The sequence below is a fragment of the Aotus nancymaae genome, unplaced genomic scaffold (genome assembly GCF_030222135.1).
Source record: "Aotus nancymaae isolate 86718 unplaced genomic scaffold, 86718_ANA_hifiasm-v0.15.2.pri h1tg000012l, whole genome shotgun sequence".
Lineage (NCBI taxonomy): Eukaryota > Metazoa > Chordata > Mammalia > Primates > Aotidae > Aotus > Aotus nancymaae.
Window position 1 is genome coordinate 175,442 of NW_026988423.1, and position 25,585 is coordinate 201,026.

Genomic DNA, 25,585 nt, shown 5'->3' on the forward strand with positions numbered 1-25,585 from the left:
CTTCAGAGGCGGAGACAACAACCAATCCGCAGAGGCCGAAGTGGAAGTTGGCGGAACGGCAGTAAGGGGCGGGGTCGAAACGGCCCAGGGGGCGGGCGTTTGAAATCAGTGCCTTAGAGCAGACCCTAAACATCATTTTATACCTTCAAGAACCAATTACTTAATGTCTCTTCCGTCTTTTCCTTCCCCGACCCCCTCCCAGACTCCATTCCGGTACTGCGTGGACGGAAAGCCCCGGGTAGCCGACACCACGTCCCCGGCTAGCGGGTTAGAGCGTGGAAAAGGATTACACCAAACTGTTTAAATCCAACGACTCCTGCTTCCATCCTTTCTCCTGAGCTAGAACCAACAAGCCTAGAGAGTTGGGCTTCGGAAAAACTAGTCTTTTCATTTAATTGGATATGAAGAAAGAACAAATAAGTACGGGGCAACCACGATCTTTATAAAGGTACCATTCCTGCAAAAATATTACACTTCAAAGCAAAGGTTGTATGCGTAATGTTTGCTAAAATTTTTTATTTAAAAAACGTTAGTTCTTGTGGGAGGGGAGATGTCAGTATTTACGACAGCGTTTAGAACGGTGGGCCCAACTGCCAGGAGCACAGTGTAGTTATTAAGATGGCTACTCAAGTGTTAAGTTTTAATAAGACAACGAAAAGGAGAAAACCCAAAAACCAAAAAACCCACCAATCGTCTCTCCTCCCTTCCATAAGAAAATAAGTCAATCTGAGAACAGAGATCTTGATTGCTTAGTTCATCTTGGTATATCATCACATAGACCTTGACATATAGTAGTTGCTCAATAAATACTTGTTAAATGGAAATTCAACTTCCCCAACTTAGTTTAAAATGTAAGGAGCTCACAAAATTGAAAATTTAAATGCTTTCTTATCCCTAAATTCTTTGCAACTTTTAAATGAAGAAAAAAAAAAAAGCAGAAAAAGCCCTTTCACTCATAAAGTTCAAGATAAAATCTTGATTTTTCTTACCAAAGATATCCCTCCTCCAATCTTACACATCTCAGTAAAGGACACGGTCATCATACTGGTTACTCAAACCAAAATCTCAGAGTGCCTATTTAAATTTTTTCCCTTCACTCTTCACATACGGTTCATTTACAGGTCTTAACAATTCTACTTTAAAAACTTACCAGAAATTTTATTCTACTGCCACTACCGTTGTTCTTGCCAACACCGTCTCCTATATGGATTGTAATTTTTCCTAATATATCTTCCTGGGCCATCTTTTATCCTACAGTCAATGCCGCATATAACCTAGAGAGTGATCTTTTAAAAATAATCAGATGGTGTCACTATCCTTATAAAATTCCACTGCACTTAGAATAAAAATTACATTTCTTAATGTGACCTGAGACCCCCACGGAGTCTGGCTCTTGCCCATCTTCCAGACTTCACTTCCAATCAGTCACTTGCTTCCACATTAAGCTCTAGACACAGCCAAGTGGAGATTTCTGTTTTACAAAGCAGGGCAAGATTCCTTCTGTCTTAGGGCCTCTGCACTAGCTTTTCTCTGTTGCCTGTGCCCCAAGATAACTATCACCATCTTTCATGTCTCAGGTATCACAGTGAGGTTTTCCCACTCCTTCCCCTCCAACACTTGTGTTTATACACCATCACATCATTCTGTTTCATTTTTTCATACCACTGAACGTTACCAGAATCTATTCTATTCTTTTTTTATCGCCTTGTTTCTTGTGTAAGAGGCAGCATAGGAAAGTCATTAAGCGAAAAAGATCTTGAGCCTGCCCATTTTTGTTCTAAATGCCAGTTCTGCCCTTTCCTAGCTTTGTAACCTTAGGCAAATCATTTCCCCTTTCTGTGCCCTTGGTTTCCTCACGTGTGAAATGGGCATAATTCTAGTCCCTAACTTATAATACGACACTAAGGATTAAGTGCATTAATACTTGTAAAGTGCTTAGAACTGTCTCAGCAAATAGTACTTGCTAAATAAATATTAGCTATTATTATTATTAATATTATTTTTATTATTGTCTATCTTCCTATATTAGAACATAAGTTCCAGGAGAGCAGGAACCTTGTCTCTCTTGTTCACTGGGTGTATCCTCTGCATATAGAACAGTGCCTGGCACATAATAGGTGCTGAGTAAGTATTTGTTGAATGAATGAATGAATGAATGAATGATGCACTATAAAGTAGAAGAATGAAGTAACAATGGCAAGATGGTAACACAATTATAGAAAATACCCACAGTTTTTATGTTCCAACTGTCCTTATTACCCCAGAGTGATTCACCTCCATTGATTTAACTCCCAGCCCGCTAACCGAAGCTTTTGGCTGCCAATGGAGATCAAATAACCACCCTATAATTTCATTAACACCAATATACAATATAATCAATCTACAAAATTAAAAGCTTTTGACTTAAATGGTCTGAAAGTGCTAATAAGAAATTGAAACTAAAGCTTTTGTCTTAAATGGTTTGAGAATATTAAGAAAAAGTAACTTTAGTTTACTAAAATCTTGAAATTCATCCAATCAGTTAACCTGGCTGGCAAAAATCACGTAACCTCCCAATAATTTTAAACCTGTTACCACAAAATCTAGTTTGGCTTTTAATTCTGCCTGCCAATGCTCTTATACTCTCCTAATTGTTTATTTTCCCCCTCTGCAATAATATAATTTCCCACATTCCCCTTTCTTCAAGTCTATATGCCTCCGTCACCTCCTTTTCCCTCCCCGTTCTTCTCTGAGAAAACAGAAGCTCTTAAACATCAACTTCTCATCTCTTCTTTCAGCAGATCTATCTAGCTGCCTTTAGCTATTCCTGTATCCTCAGATTCCCATGTATTACTGGAGATGAGGTTACCCAAACTCTCCCTTGTGCTCTGGATCCTAATAGTGACTGGCATCTTGCTATATATTTTCTGTTTCTTCTGATCTGTGAGGCCGTCCCTTTGAGATCATTTTTATCAGCTTTTCGACAAGGTATAGTGTATTTTAACCTTAAAAAATGCTCCTTCATTTTAATATGCCAAAGGTAGCATTTAATTAAATGTGAAAGCAATGTAGTTTGGCCCTTGATTGCAAAACTGATTATTCTTATGGTAGGAGTAACATAGGAATTCCAGTTTAAAGCTTAAACAAAATCAATACCTAAAAGGGAAAATGGAAACCATAAAAACCTAAGAAGAAAATTTAAGAAACTATTTATAGAACCTAGAATTTGAAAGATTTTTCAATCAAAGCAGAATACCTTAAGAACTTTAAAAATAAATAATTTTTAAAAATTTATCTATCCAAAAATTAATTTTATAGCAGAAGATGCCAAAGACAAGTCAATAAATGCTAGATTGGCAAATAAATTTTGTAATGCCTATAACAGACAAGGATTACTACTACTACTAATGATACACATAATATAAAAATCACAAATTACCCAATTAAAAAATCAGCTGAAGATATAAACAGGCCATTCAGAAAAAGCAATTTCAAATAGACAATAGTCAATAAACATGAAAGACATTCAACCTTCTAATGAGGAAAATGAAAGTTAACTAAAAATGGATTATACATTACAGCATCGGATTGGCAACAGTTAAAAAAATTAATAACATAGTTGGATGGGATTGAAAGAAAAGGGGATTCAGTCAAACAGTGAGGGCATTGGTCCCCCATTACCCTCACAGTAAAAGCCAAGGTGTTCACAGTGCTTCTCAAGGTTTTCTAGTCTATCCTTTCCCCTACCTCTTTGACCTCATCACTTGCTTATGCTTTTCCTGGCCACCTCTTTCCTGTTGTTGCTTGGACACACACATTGCTGCTCCTGCTCAAGGCCCTCACACCAGCTGTTTTCTCTGGCAAGGCAGTTCCCTGTCTTACTCAAGTCTTTGTTCAAATGGAGGCCAACCAACCTTGGGCATCCCTATTTAAAATTGTACCTGTTCTCTTTCTCTGTCCCTTAACATTCTTTACTGCATATGCCCCTTCCCCTGCTTTCTTCTTATTTTTTTAAATTATATTATACATAATTGTATGGCATGTATCATCTTCCATGACCCTATGTAATTTGGTTATATTACATTTATTGTTTCTTTCTCTGTTTCTCCCATGTAGCGTATAACTTCTAAAAGGGCAGGGATCTTTGTTTTGCTCAGTGATATAGGGCCAAGCATTAAAACAGTGCCTGGCACCAATAACTACCCAATAAACAGTTTCCATATGAGTGAATAAAAGAAAGAATGAATGGATGAATGAATTAATTAATTAGTTTTAAAAGGAAAAAACTGTGTTCTGATGTAAAAAGTTATTGCCTTAATCTATTTTATATTTTAAAGGAGAAGATAACTTACTTTGTGCTAGTCTGAAATCCTGATTTCAAATGAAGGTACGATAAGACCCAGAAATATGATTTTCTTTCAGGAGAGAATCTCTAAGTAAAAAAATCATGTGAGATCAGGCTTTATATTTACCATCAAAATCCTAATTGAATCAGTCCTAATCCAGTCACAACTCTAATCCAACTCTCTCCATCTCTTCCAATTTAATCACTCTCTCTAATTCCCCTAAACTCTCATATACCAAGTTATTAGCCTACAAAATGTGAACATTTTGCTTAAAAATATTTCTTTGAGAGTTTTAGTAAGAATACAAAAAAAAAAACCAATGCCCACATGTCAGAAATTAAATTTTAAAATAAAGTAATATAAATAATGAAATCTTTAAATTTTTAACCTGAAAATGGCACATTTTCTAATATAAAAAGCTAGTGCTTTCTTTGATGTTTTGACAAGTGAGAATATAAAAATAAAGTGGCTAGCCTTCTACCAACAAAAATCTTGATTTTAAATGAAGACATTCTAGGGCTTAGAGAGACTGTTTCCTGGAGACAGCGTCAAAATGAAATATCATTTGCTGATGGTGCAGGCTAGATTACTGGTTAATATTATAGTTTAACCACCTCTTATCTAATCTAATCACATAAATACCTCACCAGCTGACCAGTGTTCTACTATGAAGACAATTAAAAACAAAACAAACATATCAAAAATAGTTAAAACTAAACAACTAAAATACAGAAAATAAAGAGATAGAAAAAGACATGCCAGGCAAATTCTAATTTAAAAAGCTTGACGTAGCAATATTAGTTAGCAAAAGTATTCTAGAGGTTGAATAACATTAATAGTGAAAAAGAGGTGCATTTTATTACATTATGAAGAAAAATCCACTAGGAAAATTATAATCAGGGACATGTATGCAGCTAATGACATAACTTGAGAAAATATGAAGTAAAAATAGAAAAAGAAAAATGACAAATCCATAATCATGGTGGGATTTTTTTTAAGATAAATTTCTCTCAAACTAGCAGATAAAGCAAACAAATTAATAACACTGATCCAATATATATGTTATATGTGTGTATACCAATGTGCATTATATATGTATGCTTATTGTATTTATATTTGCACATAAAAAGTTCACTGTAATCAAAGCAGAATATACATTTTTTTCAATAAACATTGAATATTTACAAAAAGTAATCAGGTATAAGGCCCCAAAATAAATTTCAACAAATGCCAGTGTATGCATTTTTTTTTTTAATCTATTTTTTGTTGTTGTTTTTGAGATGGAGTCTTACTCTCGCCCAGACTGGGTAGTGGTACAATCTCAGCTCACTGCAACCTCTGTCTCCCAGGTTCTATCAATTTTCCTTCCTCAGCCTCCCTGGTAGCTGGGATTACAGGTGCATGCCACCACGCCAGACTAATTTTTGTATTTTTAGTAGAGACAGGGTTTCACCATGTTGGCCAGGCTGGTCTCGAACTTCTGACCTCAAGTGATCCACCTGCCTCAGCCTCCGAAAGTGCTGGGATTACAGGTGTGAGCCACCACACCAGGCCCAGTGTATGCATTTCTATAACAGTCTTGCCAATTTTTGAATTTTATATAAATCTTCAGAATGTTTATGTAAATGAATATGTATTCCTTTGTGTTTTTGCTTTATTTCTCCACTTACTGTATGCTATCTATAGCTCTGATATACTATTTAGAGTTTCATTGTATAAAAATACCCACTATAACTTGTTAATTCTAATAATTATCTTTTCATTGTAGGGATTTTGTGAATCATGCTACAATGAACATTTTTATAAATGTGCAGAGGTACATGTGTGTGTATTTTTCATATATACATTTCATCAACAGGATGCGAGTTCTTGTTCTGTAATCTCACCACACTTGATATTGTACAGCTTTTCAATTTTAGCTCATTTAGTGGGTGTATAGTGATATATCATTAAGGTCTCAGTTTGTATTTCCCTATTAATTCACATGTTAATTGTTCATTTGCATTTCCCTGACTAATAATTCACATGTTAATTGTCCATTTGTATCTGTTTAAGTCTCTCTATTGAATTGTCTTTTCTTTATGGATTTCTATGATTTCTTAATACTTTAGGCATAGTTCTCTGTCACTTACTAGTGCTGCAAATTCAGTTCTCCTCTCTAGTTCTCTTTTTGGTATATCTTAATAAACAAAAATCTTTAATTTTATAGTAGTTCACTTTATCATTCTTTTCCTTTTGCTTAATGCATGTTATTTATTGATTATGAATGTCCCTACTTTGGAAGTCATAATGATATTCTCAGGTATTATCTTCTAAAGGTTTCATAGCTCCACATAAAGTTTATTTTTGTGCATGGCATATGGAAAAGGGGCCTTGAAATCTGGTGGAGCAGATATTCTTACCTTATTTCTCTTTTATAAGAGCAGCTTTGCTATTCTTGGCCCTTTGGACTTCACTATAAAATTCAGGAGCCAATTGTTAAATTCCACAAAAATACTTTTGGAATTTTAATTGTGATGACATTTAATTTATAGATTAAGAAAACATTCTTAAAAATGTGATGACATTTTTGCAATACTAAGTCTTCAAATCTATTAACAGGTTACATCTTTCCATTTATTTAGGATGTCTTTATATTTAATATGCTTCTCTAAGTATTCATATTATTGTCTTCATAGAAATCTTGCAAATTTTTGTTAGCATTAGTCTTATTACTTAATGCTTACTGCTGTTATAAATGGCATCTTCCTTAAATTTTGGTTGTCTAATTATTGCTGGTGTATAGGAATATCATTGATTTTTATATGTAGGTATTTTAAATTCACAGAATTTCCTAAGCTCTTTTATTAATTCAAATGGCCTATTCAGAGATCTTTTGGATTTTGTTACATATACAGTCATGTCATCTGCCAATGACAGCTTTGTTTCTTCCTTTTTTATCTCTTTTCTTTCTTTGTTCCTTGCCTTCTTATGTTGGTTAGGACTTCTAGGACGATGTCAAATAAAAATGTTGATAGCAAGCATCCTTGTTTTTTTCCTGATCTGCAAGGGAAAACTTTTAACTTTTCATTATTAATACGATTTTGCTGAAGGTTTTGGATAGACACACTTTATTATATTAAGATTTTGCCTACTATTTTTAATTTGCTGAAAGGATGATGAATTGATGAATTTTATCAAATACTTTCTCTGCATCTAATGAGGTTCTCTTTAATTTACTAATATATGCTATTACATTATTATTTTTTAAAGTTTTAACCTTTCATCAGTGGAATAAACCCATCTGGGTCATGATGTATATGTTACTGGAATCAATTTAATCAGATTTTATTTAGAATTTTTTCATCTATGTTCATAAGCGAGACTGACTTACTATTTTTTTTTCTCATAGTATGCTTGTTGGGGATTTGTATCATAAACGAGTTGGGAAGTATTCTTTCTTTTCCTGTTCTCTGAGAAAATTTATCTAAGATTGGAAGTATGTCCTTCTTGAATGTTTACCAAAATTTCTTGGTGTAGCCATCTGGACCTAGAATATGTTTTCTGGGAAGAGTTTTACCTACTGCTTCAGTGTCCTTGAGGGTTATGAATATATTTATTGTTCTGTTTATTCTTTTGTCAGTATTGCTGTTACATTTTTCTAAAACTTTATTTCATTGAAATTTAAAAATATATTGTCATAAAGTTGTTCATACTTCTTTATTTTCTTTTTTATGTCTGCAGCATCTGTAGTGATAACTTCTTTATCTTTGTTGATATTGGCTTATTTGTGCCTTCTATTTTTATTCTTCCCTATTTTCATCAGTCTTTTCAATTTTATTAGACTTTTTCTTAAAATGCCCAACTTTTGGTTTTGTTCCTCATATTTAATCAGTTTCTGTTCTTTTATTATTTCACTTATTTTTCTTTCTTTCCTATTAGTTTTTTTCAGCCTTCCTCAGATGGATGGTTAGCTCATTTAGTTTTTTTAACCTTTTTCCTTTTCTTATATATTTATTTAAATTTATAAATTTCCCTTTTAATGCTATTTACATGTATCATACAAGATTTGAAATGTAGTATTTTCCTTCTCATTTAGTTCAAAGTATTTTCTAATTCCCATCTTTAAATTTTATTCTCATTAAAGATTTATTTAGAAATGTATTTCTTATTTTATGAAATTGAGAATTTTTAGTTATCTTTTGGATATTTCTAACTTCATTGTTTTGTGGTCAAATAACATATTCTGACTGTTCTCAACCCTTTGACATTTGTTAAAGCTTGTTTTATGGCCACAATTATGGTCAATTTTGTAAACTTTTTATAGCACTTGGAAAAAATATATTCTGCAGCTTGGGATTACTGAGTTTTATATGTCTATTGCTTTTTAACTGCTTGATCGGTAGGGTCCTGGTTTATGTCTGTCATCCTTGGATCCCTTTTATTCTCAAAAGTGTCTCAGCTTAGATGGTAAATGATAGAATATAATTTAATGTCAAAGTTTAGAATCACTCTTCTTAAAATCTTAAATGAGTATAGAATTTCTACCAGCTCAGTCAACATTCAACATTTTGCTAGAGCTCATATCTAGTTACTTAAGACTTCCATTCCTGCTTATTTCTAAAATAAAAAAGTGTAAGAGACATGACTATTAGAAAAAGAAGAGATATATAGTTTTATATTTTTTGGTAGAAAATATCTACATGGAAAATTCTAGAATTAGTGGCCAAGCTAATAGAACTAATAGGAAATCAGAGGTACAAGGTTTGAAAAGGGATATAAGATCAATAAATAAGAAAACTTAATAGAAAAAAATCCATTCATAGTACACTAAAAAAATTATTAAGTTCCTAAAGTTTTATCTAAGAAAACAGATTCAGTATCTTTTTGATGCAAATCTGAAGCTTCATTGATATACACAGAACAAGATCTGAATAAATGGATAAATGTATCAGTTAATAGGTGGGAATGATCAATGCAGGAGCTGTGAAAATACACCTCTAATTTTCTTTAATTTCATTGCATTCCCAATTTAAATTAACAGTATTTGACAGAAATAACAGATTTATTCTAAAATGAATACTGAAGTTTTAATCTATAAATATACCCAAAATAATTCTGAAGAAATTTGAATAAGTACAGGGAGACTTGCCTTAACAATTATTAATACTAAGTATAAAGCTTTAGTAATTAAAACAACCTAACATTGGCATAGAAATGTACAAATAAATAAATGGACCAGATCGAGAGTTTAGAAAGACATCCATCCTTACACTGTAACTTAGCATATGTGAGAAAAGGATTCCAACTGAATGCGGAAAATTGTGGCAAACAACTGGATTTCTTCAAAAAAAGGTTGTCTTTTTCACGATAACAACACAATATTCTAAACTGGTAAAACAAGTAAAAGTGAAAAGCAGATAAAACAATGATAAGAAAATGTGATCTTTTTGACCTCAACGAATGGCATGGATTACTTAAATATGAGATAAAGGCACACACCATAATGGAAAAGAGCAATAAAGTTTTGATTATATTTAATTTTTTCAAATATTTTAAAATACAATAAAGTAAATGGAGGTGCTGGGCTGAGATAAGTTATTTGCAACAATACAGTATGCATAGAATTATCCAAAACATTTAAAGAACTTTAAAAAATCACTATAAAAAGAAAGCAATCTAACTGAAAAAAAAATGGGCAAAAGATATAACTGGTAATTCAGAAAACCGAAACCCCCAAAAGATCAATAAATCAATGAAAAAGTACTTGACTTTACCAGTAAACGTGTCACACAATAATAATAACAACAAATACAATAGTAACAAATACAATAAAATAAAAAGAGATAAATCATTTTACCAAATTGCCAACAACTAAAAAGTTGATATTATCAAATTCACCTGGAGGTCTGGAGAAAGAGAAACTCCTATTAGTCATAGATTAATTAGGATAGCCACTAGGTAGAGCAATTTGGCATTGCCTAGTAAAATATAAAGTGTTGTTTCTTTATTATTTAGAAATGATAATTCAAAGTATCTACCCTAGATAAATTGTTGCATATAAGAACGAGAATACACCCAACACTGAAAGTGATAGGAAATACTGGAAGTAATGTAAATACCCACCAATAGGAAAGTACATTAATAAAATATATTTTTATAACAGACCATATATAGTTTATGTATGTATATATACATATGTGTATATATGCATATGTGCATGTATGTATATATGAATATATCTTGAAATTGTTAATGTTGAATTTAAAAATTGTAGAAAATAAGGCCAGGCATGGTGGCTTATGCCTGTAATCCCAGCACTCTGGGAGTCTGAGGATGGTAGATTGCTTGAGCGCAGGAGTTTGAGACCAGCCAGAGAAACGTGGCAAATCCCTGTCTCTACAAAAAAAAAAGAAAGAAAGAAAGAAAAAAAAGAAAAATTAACTGGGCATAGTAGCATATGCCTGTAGTCCAAGCTACTCAAGAGGCTGAGGTGAGAGGATGGTTTGAGCCTTGGAGAGGGAGGTTGCAGTGAGCTGAGATTGCACCACTGCACTCCAGCCTGAGCAACAGAGCCACTTCCTTTCTCAGAATAAATGAATAAAAATAAAAATTGTGGAAATGAGCATATTAAGCATAAAATTTTTTATATAAAATAAAAATAGCAGATACACAAAGCAGTATTATTGATGGATACACAACACATACACACATAAGAAGATACCCAAAGATGGAAAGAGTAGCCAATTCATGACTGTAGTTGGTTATAGGCAGGGGGAAAGAGAACAGGATTTAAGATTCGGATCAGAAAGGGAATCCCATTTCATCTGAAATATTTATTTATCCTACTTAAAAATTCTTGAAGCAGGAGCAAGATTTTTAAGGGATATCTGTTCTTATGACTTTATTCAACATTACCCTGCCTGCCAGGGTAATTAGGCAAGAAAAATAAAAGATATCCAGACTCAAAAGGAAGAATTAAAACTATCTTTATCGACAGATTGCATGATCTAATGTATAGAATAATCTTAGGTAGCATGGTAAAAACCACTAAAACTAAAAAAGAAGCCCATCAAGGTTGCAGGATACAAGATCAATATATATAAATTAATTGATTTATATACATTAATAGTGAGCAATATGAAAACAAAATTTAGAAAACATCCATTCACAATAGTGTCAAAAAGAATAAAATGCTTAGGAATAAATCTAACAAAAGAAATGCAAGACATATACTGGGAACTACAAAATATTGTTAAATTAAATAAGCTAAATGGAAAGAGTTCATATCCATGGATCAGAAAACTTAATATTATTAAGATGGTAATGCTCTACAAATTTATCTCCACATAGATGCACTCCTACCATAATTCCTGCTGGCTTTTTTCCTCCATGAATTAAAAATTGATCTTAAAGTTCATATAGAAATATAAAGGAACCAGTAGAGTCAAAATAATCTTGAAAAAAAAAATTTGGAGGGCTCATGGTTCAATGGAATAGAATTGAAAGTCTAAGATAAACCCTTAGGTTTGTGGTTAATTGATTTTCAACAAAAGTTTCAAGAGAATTCAATGGAGAAATAATAACAATTGTTGCTGGAACAACTCGATATCCACATACAAAAGAATGAACTTGTATTTCTACCTCGCAGCATACACAAAAATTAAGATCGTTCGCCTAAATGTGAACTAAAACTATAAAACACTTAGAAGAAAACATAGAAAAAAATCTTTGTGACCTTGAGCTGGGCAATAATTCCCTAGACACAAAGCCAAAAACACAAGAAACAACAAAAATTGATAAGATGGACTTCATCAAAATGCAGTATTTGTGCACTTTGAAAGACAGTCAAGAAAGTGAACAGAAAACCTACAGACCTGGAGACCACATTTTCAAATGTGGTCTTGTAACCAGAACACATAATGTAACCAGAACACACTTGTAACCAGAACACATAATGAACTCTTGCAACCCAGTAATAAGGAAACAAAAAATAAGCAAGGGACTTGAATAGAAATTTTTCCAAATAGATATATGAATGGCCAATAAGCCTATGAAAAGATGCTCAATATCATGAGTCATTAAGGAAAGGCAAATGAAAACACAATGAGGCCAGGCATGGTGGCTTGCACCTGTAATCCCAACACTTTGGGAGGCCCACGTGGGAGGATTGCTTGAGCCCAGGAGTTCAAGACCAGCCAGGGCAACATAGTGAGACCTTGTCTCCACAAAAAATAAAAAAAAGTTAGCCAGGCATGGTGGTGTGCTCCTGTTAGTTCCAGCTACTTGGGAGGCTGAGGCAGGAGGATCACCTGAGCCTGGGAGGTCGAGGCTGCATGAGCTGTGATTGTGCCACTGCACTCCAACCTGGGCAACAGAGTGAGACCCCTGTATTTTTTTTAAATTAAAAACCACAAAAATTACGACTTTTTACCTACTAGAATTGCTATAATGAAAAAGGCAATAACAAGTATTTATGTGGATGTTGAAAAACTGGAATCCTCATATATTGCTAGTTATAAATATTGCATTTACTTTGAAAAACTGTGTAGCAATTTTTTTAAATGTTAAACATGGAGTTATCACATAGCTCAGCAATTATACTCCTAGGTATCTACCCAAGAGAAATACAGACACATTCACACATAAACTTGTACATTAATGTTCATAACAGTATTATTCAAAATACTCCCAAAATGAAAACAACCCAATTGTTCATCAGATGATGAATGGATAAGTAAAATGCAGTATGTCCATACCACAGAATATGATTTGGCCATAAGAAACATAATACTGATATATACTACAACATGAATGAACCTCCAAAAACATGTTGAGTGAAAGAAACCACACACAAAATATTACATATTATATTATTCCATTTATATTAAATATCCAGAGTAGGGAAATCTATAGGTTGTCTGGAGTTGGGGGTGGAAATGGACTGTGACTGCAAATGGGAACCAGGTTTCTTTTTGAAGTGATAGAAATATTCTAAAATTAGATTTTGGTGATGGTCACACAGTGCTGTAAATATGCTAAAAATCATTGAAGTGTACACTTAAAATGGATGAATTTTGTGTTGTGTAAATTATATCTCAATAAAATTCTTTAAAAACTACTTGAAGCAAATTTGATAAAATACTAAGGTTTCAGTTCTGGCTGGATGGAGTGCAGGTTTTTGTTTCTCAAAAACAAAAACTCAGATACCACAGATTCCTGGGCCCCAGTTTCAAAGGAGATAAACATATAAATTTAGAGTGTTTTCATTATATTCTTACTTTCAACTACAGATAGGGCCCCCATCTTCAAAGGAAATGAATAGGTCCCTGTCGGAGCAGTGTCAGTGATGTCTACCAGTCATACATAGCAAATGAACTCTTTAGTGCCTGACTCAAAAAGAAGCCAAGAGCAACTAGACATACGAGGAAAACGTTTAACATGAAAAACAGAAACCAAGACATTCTGGAAGGGCGAATTTAGAGGAAACAGACACGATATAGAGAGCAAATAAAACTTAAAGATTATTATAATACTTCTAGAGAGAGAAGAGAAAATCTGCAGCCATGGAAAATTTCAGAAATGTATAATGACTATTCAGAGAACAAAAAAATTCCTGGAAATTAAAAATATAGTGGACAGAAGGTTTGGAAAATAACAAAAGAACAAGCATTAGGAAATGGAGAGTAAAGAAAATTAGAGGATCAATCAGGAGGTTTGCTGTCTAACTAATTGTATTTCCAGAGAAGGAGAAGAAAACCGAAAATGTAGAAAGGAATATGTCAAAGGAATGATGTAAGACAATTTCACAGCAAGGAGGACTCCAGTAAGAACATTTCTGAGAAAAGAAATCTGATTCAGTACCAGATGTGTTTTATGCATCTAGAAGATATTTACCTTTCTGGAAATGAATCTGGGAATGAATTAATATAAAGTATAAAGCCAAGCAAATGTAAGAATGAGATAGTTATTAACTACAGGATAAATAAAAATTTATACACTAATGGAAGTGCAATTATAGTATGCTATGTCACTCATCTGTGACTAATTTTGCCTGACAAAAATTCAGGCTTTGATTTTATTAAAAATTTGATATGGCTGTATAAGAGAAAGCTAGGAAAAGTCTGTGTGTCAATGTGGGGCATAAGAGGACTAACTACATCTTTTATAGTACAAGTGTCTACAGTATTTAAAACTGAAAAGTCTAGAAATACAGGAAAAACAAAATAGATGAAACAGCTAAAATGTGTGAGTGATTGCTTTTGAGAGTGGGAATGAGGGAGGGGAAATGCGTGAATCAGGGTTCCTTAGCTGCATACTGTAGAATTCACTTTAGGCCAAAGGGGAGTTTTTTTAAAGGTAAAAAAGTTATTGAGTAGTTTACAGACTCTCTGGGAGAGTCTATGTAAGTCCAACTTACATGCTACTCAAGACATGTATTTAAAATTTATTGACAATCCAAAGAAGCATCTATTAGGTGATCCTTAAAACTCAGTGAAGTGGTGTGTCCTTCTAGATGGATTCAGGAAGACTTCTGGCTCCTGCCTCTCTCTGCTGCCAGATACCACTGTTACTGCCACAGTATCCATGCAACAGATGAGAATAAAGATGATTTGAATGAGGCTAATAATCCCATGTTCAATTTATTATATGTCGCAATGAAATAATAGTGCTATACTTAAGATGCTGGATTTAAAGGCGACACCCCAAACATTGGGTTTTATGTCACAGTTTAATCTATGCTGTTCATGCCTGATAGTTGCAGCCATGTGTCTTTCTCCTTTATATCAACATTCCTCTGTTTATTCATAAAAAGAAGTTCACACCAAATATTGGCATTTGTAGGCACAAAGGGTACAGGAAAAGTTACCCTTTTACCTTCCTTTTTTTTTTCTTTTTTCTTTTTTTTTTTTTTTTGATATGGAGTTTTACTCTCTTGCCCAGGCTGGAGTGCAGTGGTGCGATCTTGGCTCACTGCAACCTCCACCTCCTGGGTTCAAGTGATTCTCCTGCCTCAGCCTCCCACGTAACTGGGATTATAGGCCACCACCACACCTGACTAATTTTTGTATTTTTAGTAGAGACAGGGTTTTACTATGTTGGCCAGACTGGTCTTGAACTCCTCACCTCAGGTGTCCCTACCGTCTCAGCCTCTCAAAGTGCCAGGATTACAGGCATGAGCCACCACACCCATCCTTACCTTCCTTTTTTTCATGCAGCTTATCAAGAAAGGTCTATCAAAGCTTTCGAGTCAGAGACATGCAGATATTTTGGAGAGAAAAGCAAAAACATCTCATGGAAGAGATGTATTACCTTAAGACAAGTGCCCACTAGAGATGAAGGCTGCTTGTCAAGTAAGACACATTCTGGAGAGCTGCCCCCTCAACAGAATGTAATAAGCACCAAATAAATGGCCCAGGCTAATAGCACTCATGGAGTATAGAAGATAGAATTCTCACCAAGGTCTGAGGTTGGTATAGAAGGATCCCAGATATAGGAGAATCTCAGATTGGTCAAAAAGGCACAGTTTATGACTTAGAAAAGAGAAGGAAGAGATAAGTGAAGCAAGGGAAGAAAAGCATAGATAGACTCAAGGACAATGATTAGGTGTACTTGACTGAAACTAAGTTTGTATAAGAACAATTGAGAGATAAATTTGGGAAACAAGAAAGCAATAAAGATGTGGTTTAAACACAATCATTTACTTTGCTCCCTTTCCAAACCCCACTAAAGTGACAGTAACAGGATTTTTGTTTTAAGAAATGAACTTACAAAGGCAGAAAATGGTAAAGGCAAACAGGTGGTGGCCAGTTTTGGAAATTGATTTATCAAATACTAGAAAGTTGAATCCTAAATTGGCAGTGAGGAAAGCCAAGAAGCAACACAGTTGTCTCTACAGAACCCAAAAGGCTTAGGATGTCATGGCATTTGGTACCTCTGGGAGTGACAGCTAAAATGAGGATAAGGAGAATTTGTTGAAAGTCTGTCTAACAAACAGAACCCTAGGTTCCCATTCAACTGTAAGCAGCTGGATAAACGGCCTCTCATCCACCCTGGCAGAAGATTGAGCTTTATTTTCTAGAGTAGGAAAAAAGGTGGTCTTTGGACGGGAATTTCCAGATAGTTTTGAGAGTGTGATTGTCATAGGGAAAACGAGTGGATAAAGTGACCTTTACAAGTAGGGTACTTTTAGGAATGGTAGTCTCTTTTGCCATTTGGTAGGAAAGTCAGACCAGTACCCTCCAAGAGAAAGACTGAAGTGTGTTTTAGATTGAATATGACCAACTCTAGAAATACCAGTGTTAGGAGTTCATCCAGGAAACAGCCCAGTTAGAACATCATGCAGGAAGCATAATCACTAAAACCATTCAGGTATCCTGAACTTCTAATGTGCCTTTTTTGTGCTTTACTTTTATATATAAAGCAATTACTAAAGGCCATCAGACATTTGAGGAAAGCCTTAAATATCAAAGAGAGCAAAGCAAAAAAAGAAAGATAAAATGAACAAAAGGCAATTTCAAAGAAACAGCATGCAGGGAGAAAAACAAAGGAGAATTTCAAAAACCATTGAGATTTTACTATTTTTTTTAAATTGTACTTTAGGTTCTGTGCAGATCATGCAGGATTGTTGCATAGGTACATACATGGCAATGTGGTTTGCTGCCTCCATCCCCCCATCACCTATATCTGGCATTTCTTCCCATGTTATCCCTCTCCAACCTCCCCTAGTCCCCCACAGCAGACCCCAGTGTGTGATGCTCCCCTCCCTGTGTCCATATGTTCTCATTGTTCAACACCCGCCTTTGAGTGAGAACATGCAGTGTTTGATTTTCTCTTCTTGTGTCTGATTGCTGAGAATGAAATTTTTGTATTCCTAGAGAGATAAAAGAAATGCTCCCATGAAGCAAGAATAAGACAATAAGAAAGAAAGAAAAGGAATGTACATACATGCAGGCACTCTCAGGTAACAGAAATGATTACTGGAAATTAAAAATTGGATTGGAGAAATGAAAAAGACAAAGAGAAGGAAGTTTAGAGATAAAGATGAAGACATTTTTCAGAAGATAAAATGTAGTGTTAAGGAATAGAAAATTGGGAGAGGAAAACAAAGAGGTAAAAATTAGAGGTCTAATCCATGAGAGGTCCGATATCCAAGTAAGAGGAGTTAATATTCGGATGAAAGGAGTAGAGGAAATCAAAGAAATAACTAAAAAAAAAATAACTAGAATTAAAGAACTTCATTTTTTAGATTGATAAAATTTAAGAATATGGTTTAAAGAAAAGCTTCTATTAACATTGACAGAGAAACAACCTCAAATAAACACACACAATGAACAGGTCATCTCTAAAGAACTAAGAATCATATTTATATCCTCATGCTCACACCAATACCCATGCAATAATTTCAAAAGTTAACCCCTCTCTCCAAATTAAAGGTATAATTAAAATCAGAATTAAAGGTACAATTAACATATACAAAGGAAAAAACTGTAGGATAATATTTATCTTCATCTAGATGGGGAAGTATTATAACTTTCTAAACATGAAAAGCATGAGAAACCTTGCAAAAGAAAATATAAATTCAACAAAATAAAACATTGTATATCAAAAACATTTTTGTTAAAGAAATATAAGTTAAATAGCGAACTGGCAAAAAAACTATTAACATATCTAACAAAATAGTTTAACATGTAAAATATTCATGTAATTAATATACATAAAACATTTATATAAGTAGATTAAAAAACACCCTAGGACCCTATTAGAAAAAAAAACAGGCAAAGGATATGTACCAATACATAAGATGAAATCCAAATGATTAATATTTATGAAAAAAATCAAAATCAACCTTAGTGGTAAATCAAAGAAATGTAAATTAAAACTTGATCTAACTTTTTAACTTAACGAATTAGTAAATTTATATTTTTTCAAAGTAAAGTTGGTTAGTGTTGAGGATGTAAAATATGTTTTTTTCTGGAAAGTTTTGGCAACGTGTATTAAAGATCTTAAAATATTTCAATTCTATAATGTAGTTTCATTTATAAGTATCTAATCTAAAAAATTTCATTCAACCAATATTTTACAGGATGTACTCTTTTAGATACTGAAATACAGACTACATATTTAAGTAAAAGTGATTAGTAATAATTATGGAAAAGTGAAAACAAAACAGCTGTCCACTAATGGGGGAAAGTTTAATCACTTGTCTACATAGAGTAGAATTTTTTCAGTTATCAACTATATTATTGTTATAAATTATTTTAAATAAGTAGTATATTTTCTGAGAAAAAAATTTGATTAAACATAGCGTTTAGATATTGACTGTCAGAAGAAAACAATGGCTAATGTCTGAGGCACTTTGTCAACAATCCCCCATTTTAAGTAATAGATTTGAAATACACATGCAACAGGAAAGACAAACAGGCTGTCCTGTTGTCCTACAATTTGGGCAAGGGCTGCAGTGAAAGGGACTGTTAAACTTACTCAGCTTCATTTCTTAATTTCCTTAGTTTAACACCCCACAACACATACACAGCAAGAAGCTTAGGACGCATTATTTCTAAAAGACCCAAAGAAAGACTTTCTAATTTCCAGAAATCCATTAATTTCAGGGGATCAGGTATTATTTTTTAAATTATTCTGGTAAGAAGAAAATACTTCTCTGTTATTGTCGGAACTGTCAACTTTTCTTAGATGAAGAATTCTGCCTTATTGTGATTACTGTGGATAAGGATAAAATGCAAGAGTATCAAGTGACAGTGTAATTATTTTCTATTGGTAGCTGTAGAGAATATTCTCTCCAGGTGAAAGAAGCAAGAAGTAGTCTTACAACAAAAGCAACCATTGAAGACTCATAGAGAAGTGACACTTTTGGTTAGAACACTGAAGGATCACTCTGTCATTGTACCTGGCAAATTCTAAGCAGTTTTGTTTGGACACAGTCACACTTACAAATTGTGGTATTTCCTTTTGATGTGCAACATCTGAAGACTATATGTATAAGGAGACATTGCCATTCTTCCTAGAATCCTTAGAAATGTAGCAAAGAAATAATGTAGTTATAAAACAAATACAAAGTGCTCAACCCAAAGCTTATTTTACTTGTATATCCAAAAGAAAATGGAGATTTGTGTGATTTTCATAGTTAGCATTTTGTTATTTCTTGAGAGAAAGACCCTCAGCGTGGTATTTAAGTTTCTGATATTTAATTAACCTTCTAAATTGTCTCACTTTTCTCTTTTCATTTCTTTACAGTAAGCTTTCTAATAGAAAAAAAGAAACATTTTATTTTATATTTCAAAATATAAAGAATTTATGATAAAATCATTGTAGAATAATTTTTAAGATTAAAAAATTAGCATGAAATTGGGAGACTATCATATGATACAGGTAATCTTGTCACTTGTACATCCACAATGTCTCACTTGAGTAGTGACAACTTTAAGTAGGAGAGGAAGGCAAGCTAGATCCTTGGTTTCTTCTATAAGGAAGATAAAGTGAGCACACGCTGGGGTGTCTAGATGTCCTTGGGGCCTCACAGTATACTGTTGTTGGATCCTCTGACAGGCATTGACTATATATCTGGGAAAAGGGAGATGTAATAGTCAGTGGTGACTATGATAACACAATATTGCCCTTGGTAGAAATAAAGACATCTAAAGGAGAAACTTAGTTTCAGGAGAAAGATCATCAATTTGTATTAAACCAGTTGACTGTCAGGGGCTCAGTGGGCCATCCAAGATGGAGAAGGGAAGCAGAAACTTAGGAGAGAGTAAGTTATTGGAGAAAGCTATGACAATAAGTAACAGGTTTAAAGGGAAACAGTGTGGTACTAACAGAAGCCCTGAATATAAATAGGAAATTTAAAGAGAGAAAGAAAGTTAAGAGAGAGGAAAATTTAACTTTGAGATGTCTGCATGTTTGGGGAAGAAGAGGAGGTGGAACCCAGGAGAAAGAAAAGAACCAGAGAGTTAAAAGAAGTATCAGTGCCCTAGAGGTTGGAGAAGTTTTAAGATGAAGGAGGAGGTTTTCTGTGAACCAGTGGTGTGGAGAGGTGAAGTGTAACTCCTGGAGCAGAATTTGGGAGGCAGTTTGATGGTTTACAAAGAACAATGTCAGTAGAAAGGTGTGGGCAAGAACCTGGGGTTTGTGGGTGATAGGGTTGGGGCAGGCAGAGAGAGAGGAGGCTGAGAGGAGGGAGAGCGGGAGTGAGTACAGTAGCTGAAACTAGGAAAGACGTTGATAACTGATGTTTTAATAAAGAGAAAGATAACTGATTATTTAATTGAGCATAGTCCTGGAGCAAGTGAGATATGTTGATTTAAGGAGTTCAAATGGAGAAATTAGCCCTGGAAAGCAGTGTTTTCTCTTCCCCTGAGAGGAGGGAGAACAGTAAGAAAGATGGGTATAATCAAGCGGAGACAGAGGGAAGTGTGTGCCAACTCATTTAATTATGTAATAAAAATGTTTTGAGTGCCTGCAATATATAAGATACCAATATCCTTGGAAAATACAATGCTTAACAACACACAGATCATGTTCTCGAAATACTTTTATATGGAAGATAAGTCAAGCAAAGACATAATTCTAGACACTGAAAACACAAGCTATTAATTGTAAATTTCTCTATACCTTGGTTTCTTCCTTCATAAAATGGGGATAATGATAGTGCCAACTTTAGAGATTAGTTGTGAGTTTTGAATGGGATATTATAAAATGCTTAATAAGGGGCCTGGCTAAATGAAGTGCTAAATAAGTGACACTGTTCACATTATATAAGGTAGAAGTGATGACTGCCAACAGAACTACAGGATATGAAAGATACGCAGTTTTGTCAGGACAGTAAAGGAAGATGAAGGGTCGAGTTCATATACTGGGGAAGGAGTGGAACTTAAGAACTGAGAAAGAAGGGAAAGTTTGAGAGGGAGAATGTAGGAGGAGAGAAACAGTTTGAAGTTGAATAATAGCATAAAGTTAAAACTCAGGAAGATTTCAATATATCAGTAAAAGAGACGCTTAGTTAAAAACTGCCCCTAGTTTAAAAAATCTGTTTCAAGCATCCCAGTCTTTTTTGAGCTTCCCTTTCCTAGTGTCCTAACATAATTATTTGACCAAATAGAGAAATCTAGCTCACAAACCTCCCTCAAGTTCCCATTTCCTTTTTTATCCAGGACAGATTTAATGTCCCATCAACAACCTTATCCCTTTCTCACTGAGGTATCCTTGCCTGGAACTTTCCTATCTGCTTTCTTCATATCTTTTGAATGGCCCTTCTCTATGGGGAAAATTCCTGTCATGCTAGCTTGGTCCGTAGAGGGCTGCTACTAGTCGTGCAAGGGATAGGGACAAATACTGCAAAGTCCCATAGTATGAGTTAAGGAAACACATCATCTTTATTTTTTATTTCTGTACTATTCATTCTTTTTTCTCTAACTCTAATTTGCTGCCTTTATCATTTGAATTATAGTTTATTTTCAGTCATTCTTTCTTTTCCTTTTAATGCAATGAAATATGCTTCTTAGCTGTAGTTAATGCTTTTCACCCTAAACCGTATTTGTAAATGAACATACAGAAATTTGTGAAAATCATCATACTTGATGAGTTATCACAATGAGCTATTCTGATGGGTATGAGACCAGCACCCAGGTTCTGAAAAGATTAACTTCACTCAAGAGATTCCATTAAGCCCACCTCCACAACAACTCATCTTTCCCCAAGGTAGCCACTACTCTGACTTCAAACATAGATTACTACACTCTAGCCAAAAGGCCTAGAAGCGATTCAAACATAGATTGCTTTGCCTCCTCTTCATCTTTATATAAATGGAATTATGTAATAGATATTCTTCTAAGTCTTGATAATTTTACTCAATATTGATCTTTATAAAACTGCATTTTCATGTGGCTTTTGTTTATATTCATTGCTATATGGTATTCTGTTGTGTGAATATACTGCAGTGTACTTATTCGTTTTATTGCTGATGGACATTTGAGTTGTTTACAGTGTTTGGCTACCAGACACAATGTTGTTACGAACATTATTGGATGTGACTTTCAGCCATACACATTTCCTAGGCATGTGGAACAGTTGGATCACAGCACATGAGTATGTTCACTTTTACAAGATACCATCAAAATAGTTCTCCAAAGTGATTATGGTGCTTCACATTCTCTAGTAGGGTATGAAAATTCTCACTCTTCCATTTCCACACCACCCTTGAATTATCAATCTTATAAAATTTTAACTTCTCTTTGTAATATTAATATTCCATTCTGGCATTTAATTTATAGATGCCTAATAATTTTTTCCAAATATTAATTTTCAACCTCTGTGTATTCTTTCTTTTAGATTTTGTTCTAAACACTGAGGACATACTCTGCTACATTTGAGTCACCCCCCCTGCCCAGGTCTGAGTAATTCAGTAGACTTTAAGAAGACAGAGCCCAGCAGCAACTGAAACATAAGAGTTGCAGGGTCAGCTAACGTCAACGCCTGGGCAAGGTGGCTGCCCGGAGCGGAATCTCCCTGGAGAATAAACAAGCCTGAGAAAGATTATCATCTCATTTGCAAAAACAGTAGGCTTAGGCTGGTAGATCCTGCTACCTCATAGATACACCAACCCAATTTTTTTAAAAGTAGCATTTTCCTACATCATCAACTATACAGAACATACCTAAACACTGGGCATTTACTGCTAATTAAATGGAAAGTATGAAGTCTAAGGCCAACTGTGCCCAGAATCCAAACTGTAACATAATGATATTTTATCCAACCAAAGAAGAGTTTAATGATTTTGATAAATATATTGCTTACATGGAATCCCAAGGTGCACACAGAGCTGGCTTGGCTAAGATAATTCCACCCAAAGAATGGAAAGCCAGAGAGACCTATGATAATATCAGTGAAATCTTAATAGCCACTCCCCTCCAGCAGATGGTCTCTGGGCAAGCAGGGGTGTTTACTCAATACCATAAAAAGAAGAAAGCCATGACCGTGGGGGAATATCGCCATTTGGCAAACAGTGAAAAATATCGGACTCCACCACACCTGAATTTCGAAGATTTGGAGCGAAAATACTGGAAGAACCGCATCTATAATTCACCAATTTATGGTGCTGACATCAGTGGCTCCTTGTTTGATGGAAACACTAAACAATGGAACCTAGGACACCTGGGAACAATTCAGGACCTGCTGGAGCAGGAATGTGGGGTGGTCATCGAGGGCGTCAACACCCCCTACCTGTACTTTGGCATGTGGAAGACCACGTTCGCTTGGCACACGGAGGACATGGACCTTTACAGCATCAACTACCTGCACTTCGGGGAGCCCAAAACGTGGTACGCAGTGCCCCCAGAACATGGCCAGCGCCTGGAGCGCCTGGCCAGCGAGCTCTTCCCGGGCAGTTCCCGGGGCTGTGAGGCCTTCCTGCGCCACAAAGTGGCCCTCATCTCCCCTACTGTTCTCAAAGAGAACGGGATTCCCTTCAACCGCGTGACTCAGGAGGCTGGGGAGTTCATGGTGACCTTTCCCTATGGCTACCATGCGGGCTTCAACCATGGCTTCAACTGTGCAGAGGCCATCAACTTTGCCACTCCACGATGGATTGATTATGGCAAAGTGGCCTCTCAGTGTAGCTGTGGGGAGGCGAGGGTGACCTTTTCCATGGACGCCTTCGTGCGCATCCTGCAGCCAGAGCGCTATGAGCTATGGAAACGTGGGCAAGACCGGGCAGTTGTGGACCACGTGGAGCCCAGGGTACCGGCCAGCCAGGAGCTGAATGCCCAGAAGGAAGTCAAGTTGCCTAGGAGAGCAGCGTTGGGCCTGAGACAACTCCCGCCCCACTGGGCCCGGCGTGCCCCTTTGCCCGTGGCTGCCCGCAGCGGGACTCGCTCCCACACCCTTGTGTGCTCTTCACTCCCACGCCGACCTGTAGTCAGTGGCGCTGCTGCTGTCCACAGCTCTAGGAAGCCCAGATCAACGCTGTCATCCACCCCTGGTCCATCTGCACAGGCTATCCACCCGTCAAATGGCAGACGTGGTCGTGGTCGCCCTCCTCAGAAACGGAGAGCTCAGGAGCTGACCCTCCAGATTCCAGCCAAAAGGCCCCTCTTGCTGGGTACGACTTGCACAGCCTCGGGCCCAGAACCTGAGCCCCTGCCTGAGGATGGGGCTTTGATGGGCAAGCCTGTACCACTGAGCCCAGGGCTCCAGCATCCTGTTAAGGCTTCTGGGTGCAGCTGGGCTTCTGTGCCCTAAGCCCATGGGCTGCCTTTTTATCTACTGCTCTGCTGTGTGGAAATTTGATGAAATTGGTTACATTTACATCCCAGAACTTTGGTTGAGTTTGCAGGGCTGTGGTCATGCATGAAAGAGCCCCTCTGGTGACGCCCTTGGATGCTGCCAAGTCCATGGTCATTTTCAGTTCTGCCACATTTTGTTCTTCCTACCGGCCCCTGGAATGTCTTTGGATATTGCTAAAATCTGTCTGCGGCTGAGGTTTTATCCACTGGACACGTTTGTGTCTGGGAACTAGATTTTGCTGAGGTTAGTGTAACCTGGTATACACAACTACCATCCTCTGGACCAACTGTGGAAGCTGCTACATTTATGAAGAATCCTGAGCTCTGATTCCTCTTCAGTCTCCCCATTTGTTTCTTCCCCTCCCCACCCTCTTTTTCTCATAAAACTAGGCCCTTTTTACAGATAAGGTCAGTAGAGTTCCAGACTGAAAAGACTGAAAAGAAATAACTTTTCTGAGTTTTTTATGTACTTAAAATGTTTGTCAGCAGTATTTGTTCCCAAAAATATTAAAAGTAACCAAAATGTTGAAATCTGATTTTATTTCAAATATTGTGTTTTCAACCTGTGTGCCTATGTGTGTGGGTGTAGATTATTATGTATTTTTCTTCATAATTGTTTGAAAAAGTTTATGGCATTGTGTGGTGGTGAATGAGCTCAGGGGATGGTTGGAGCATTATGGCTGTCTGGCTAGGTAGGGGGGCTGGGTTGCAGTCCATTCTCATATTGCTACAAAGAAATACCTGAAACTGGGTAATTTATAAATAAAAGAAGTTTAATTGGCTCACAGTTTCACAGACTGTACGGGAAGCACATAGACCAATGGAACAGCATAATGAGCCCAGAACTAAGCCCATGCATTTATGGTCACTTGATCTTTGTTAAAGGTGCCAAGAACACACAATGAGGAAAAGACAACCTCTTCAGTAAATGGTGCTAGGGAAACTGGATAATCCACATGCAGAAGAATGAAATTAAACCCT

The 25,585-nt window shown here is 35.7% G+C and overlaps 1 protein-coding gene across 3 annotated transcripts; it reads left to right on the forward strand.

Moving 5' to 3' along the window:
- The first annotated feature begins 16 nt into the window (after positions 1 to 16).
- On the forward strand, positions 17 to 25,084 carry KDM4D (lysine demethylase 4D). Of its 3 annotated transcripts, XM_012454654.2 has the most exons (5): positions 110 to 448; positions 2,030 to 2,078; positions 4,317 to 4,366; positions 6,094 to 6,141; positions 22,653 to 25,084. In XM_012454654.2, the coding sequence occupies exon 5, from the start codon at positions 23,007 to 23,009 to the stop codon at positions 24,558 to 24,560; it is 1,554 nt and encodes a 517-aa protein (XP_012310077.1). In that variant the 5' UTR covers positions 110 to 448; positions 2,030 to 2,078; positions 4,317 to 4,366; positions 6,094 to 6,141; positions 22,653 to 23,006; the 3' UTR covers positions 24,561 to 25,084. The 3 variants fall into 3 exon arrangements, 2 of the variants coding, with proteins under 2 accessions (XP_012310072.1, XP_012310077.1); XM_012454649.2 differs by lacking the exons at positions 4,317 to 4,366; positions 6,094 to 6,141 and adding an exon at positions 17 to 61 and having other exon boundaries at positions 203 to 448; positions 2,030 to 2,124; XR_010342347.1 differs by lacking the exons at positions 4,317 to 4,366; positions 22,653 to 25,084 and having other exon boundaries at positions 2,030 to 2,124; positions 6,094 to 6,531.
- Positions 25,085 to 25,585: the final 501 nt, after the last annotated feature.

Bases quoted from the DNA above. Each gene is read 5' to 3' on its own strand.
- KDM4D (XM_012454649.2), top strand. From the start codon at position 23,007: ATGGAAAGTATGAAGTCTAAGGCCAACTGTGCCCAGAATCCAAACTGT.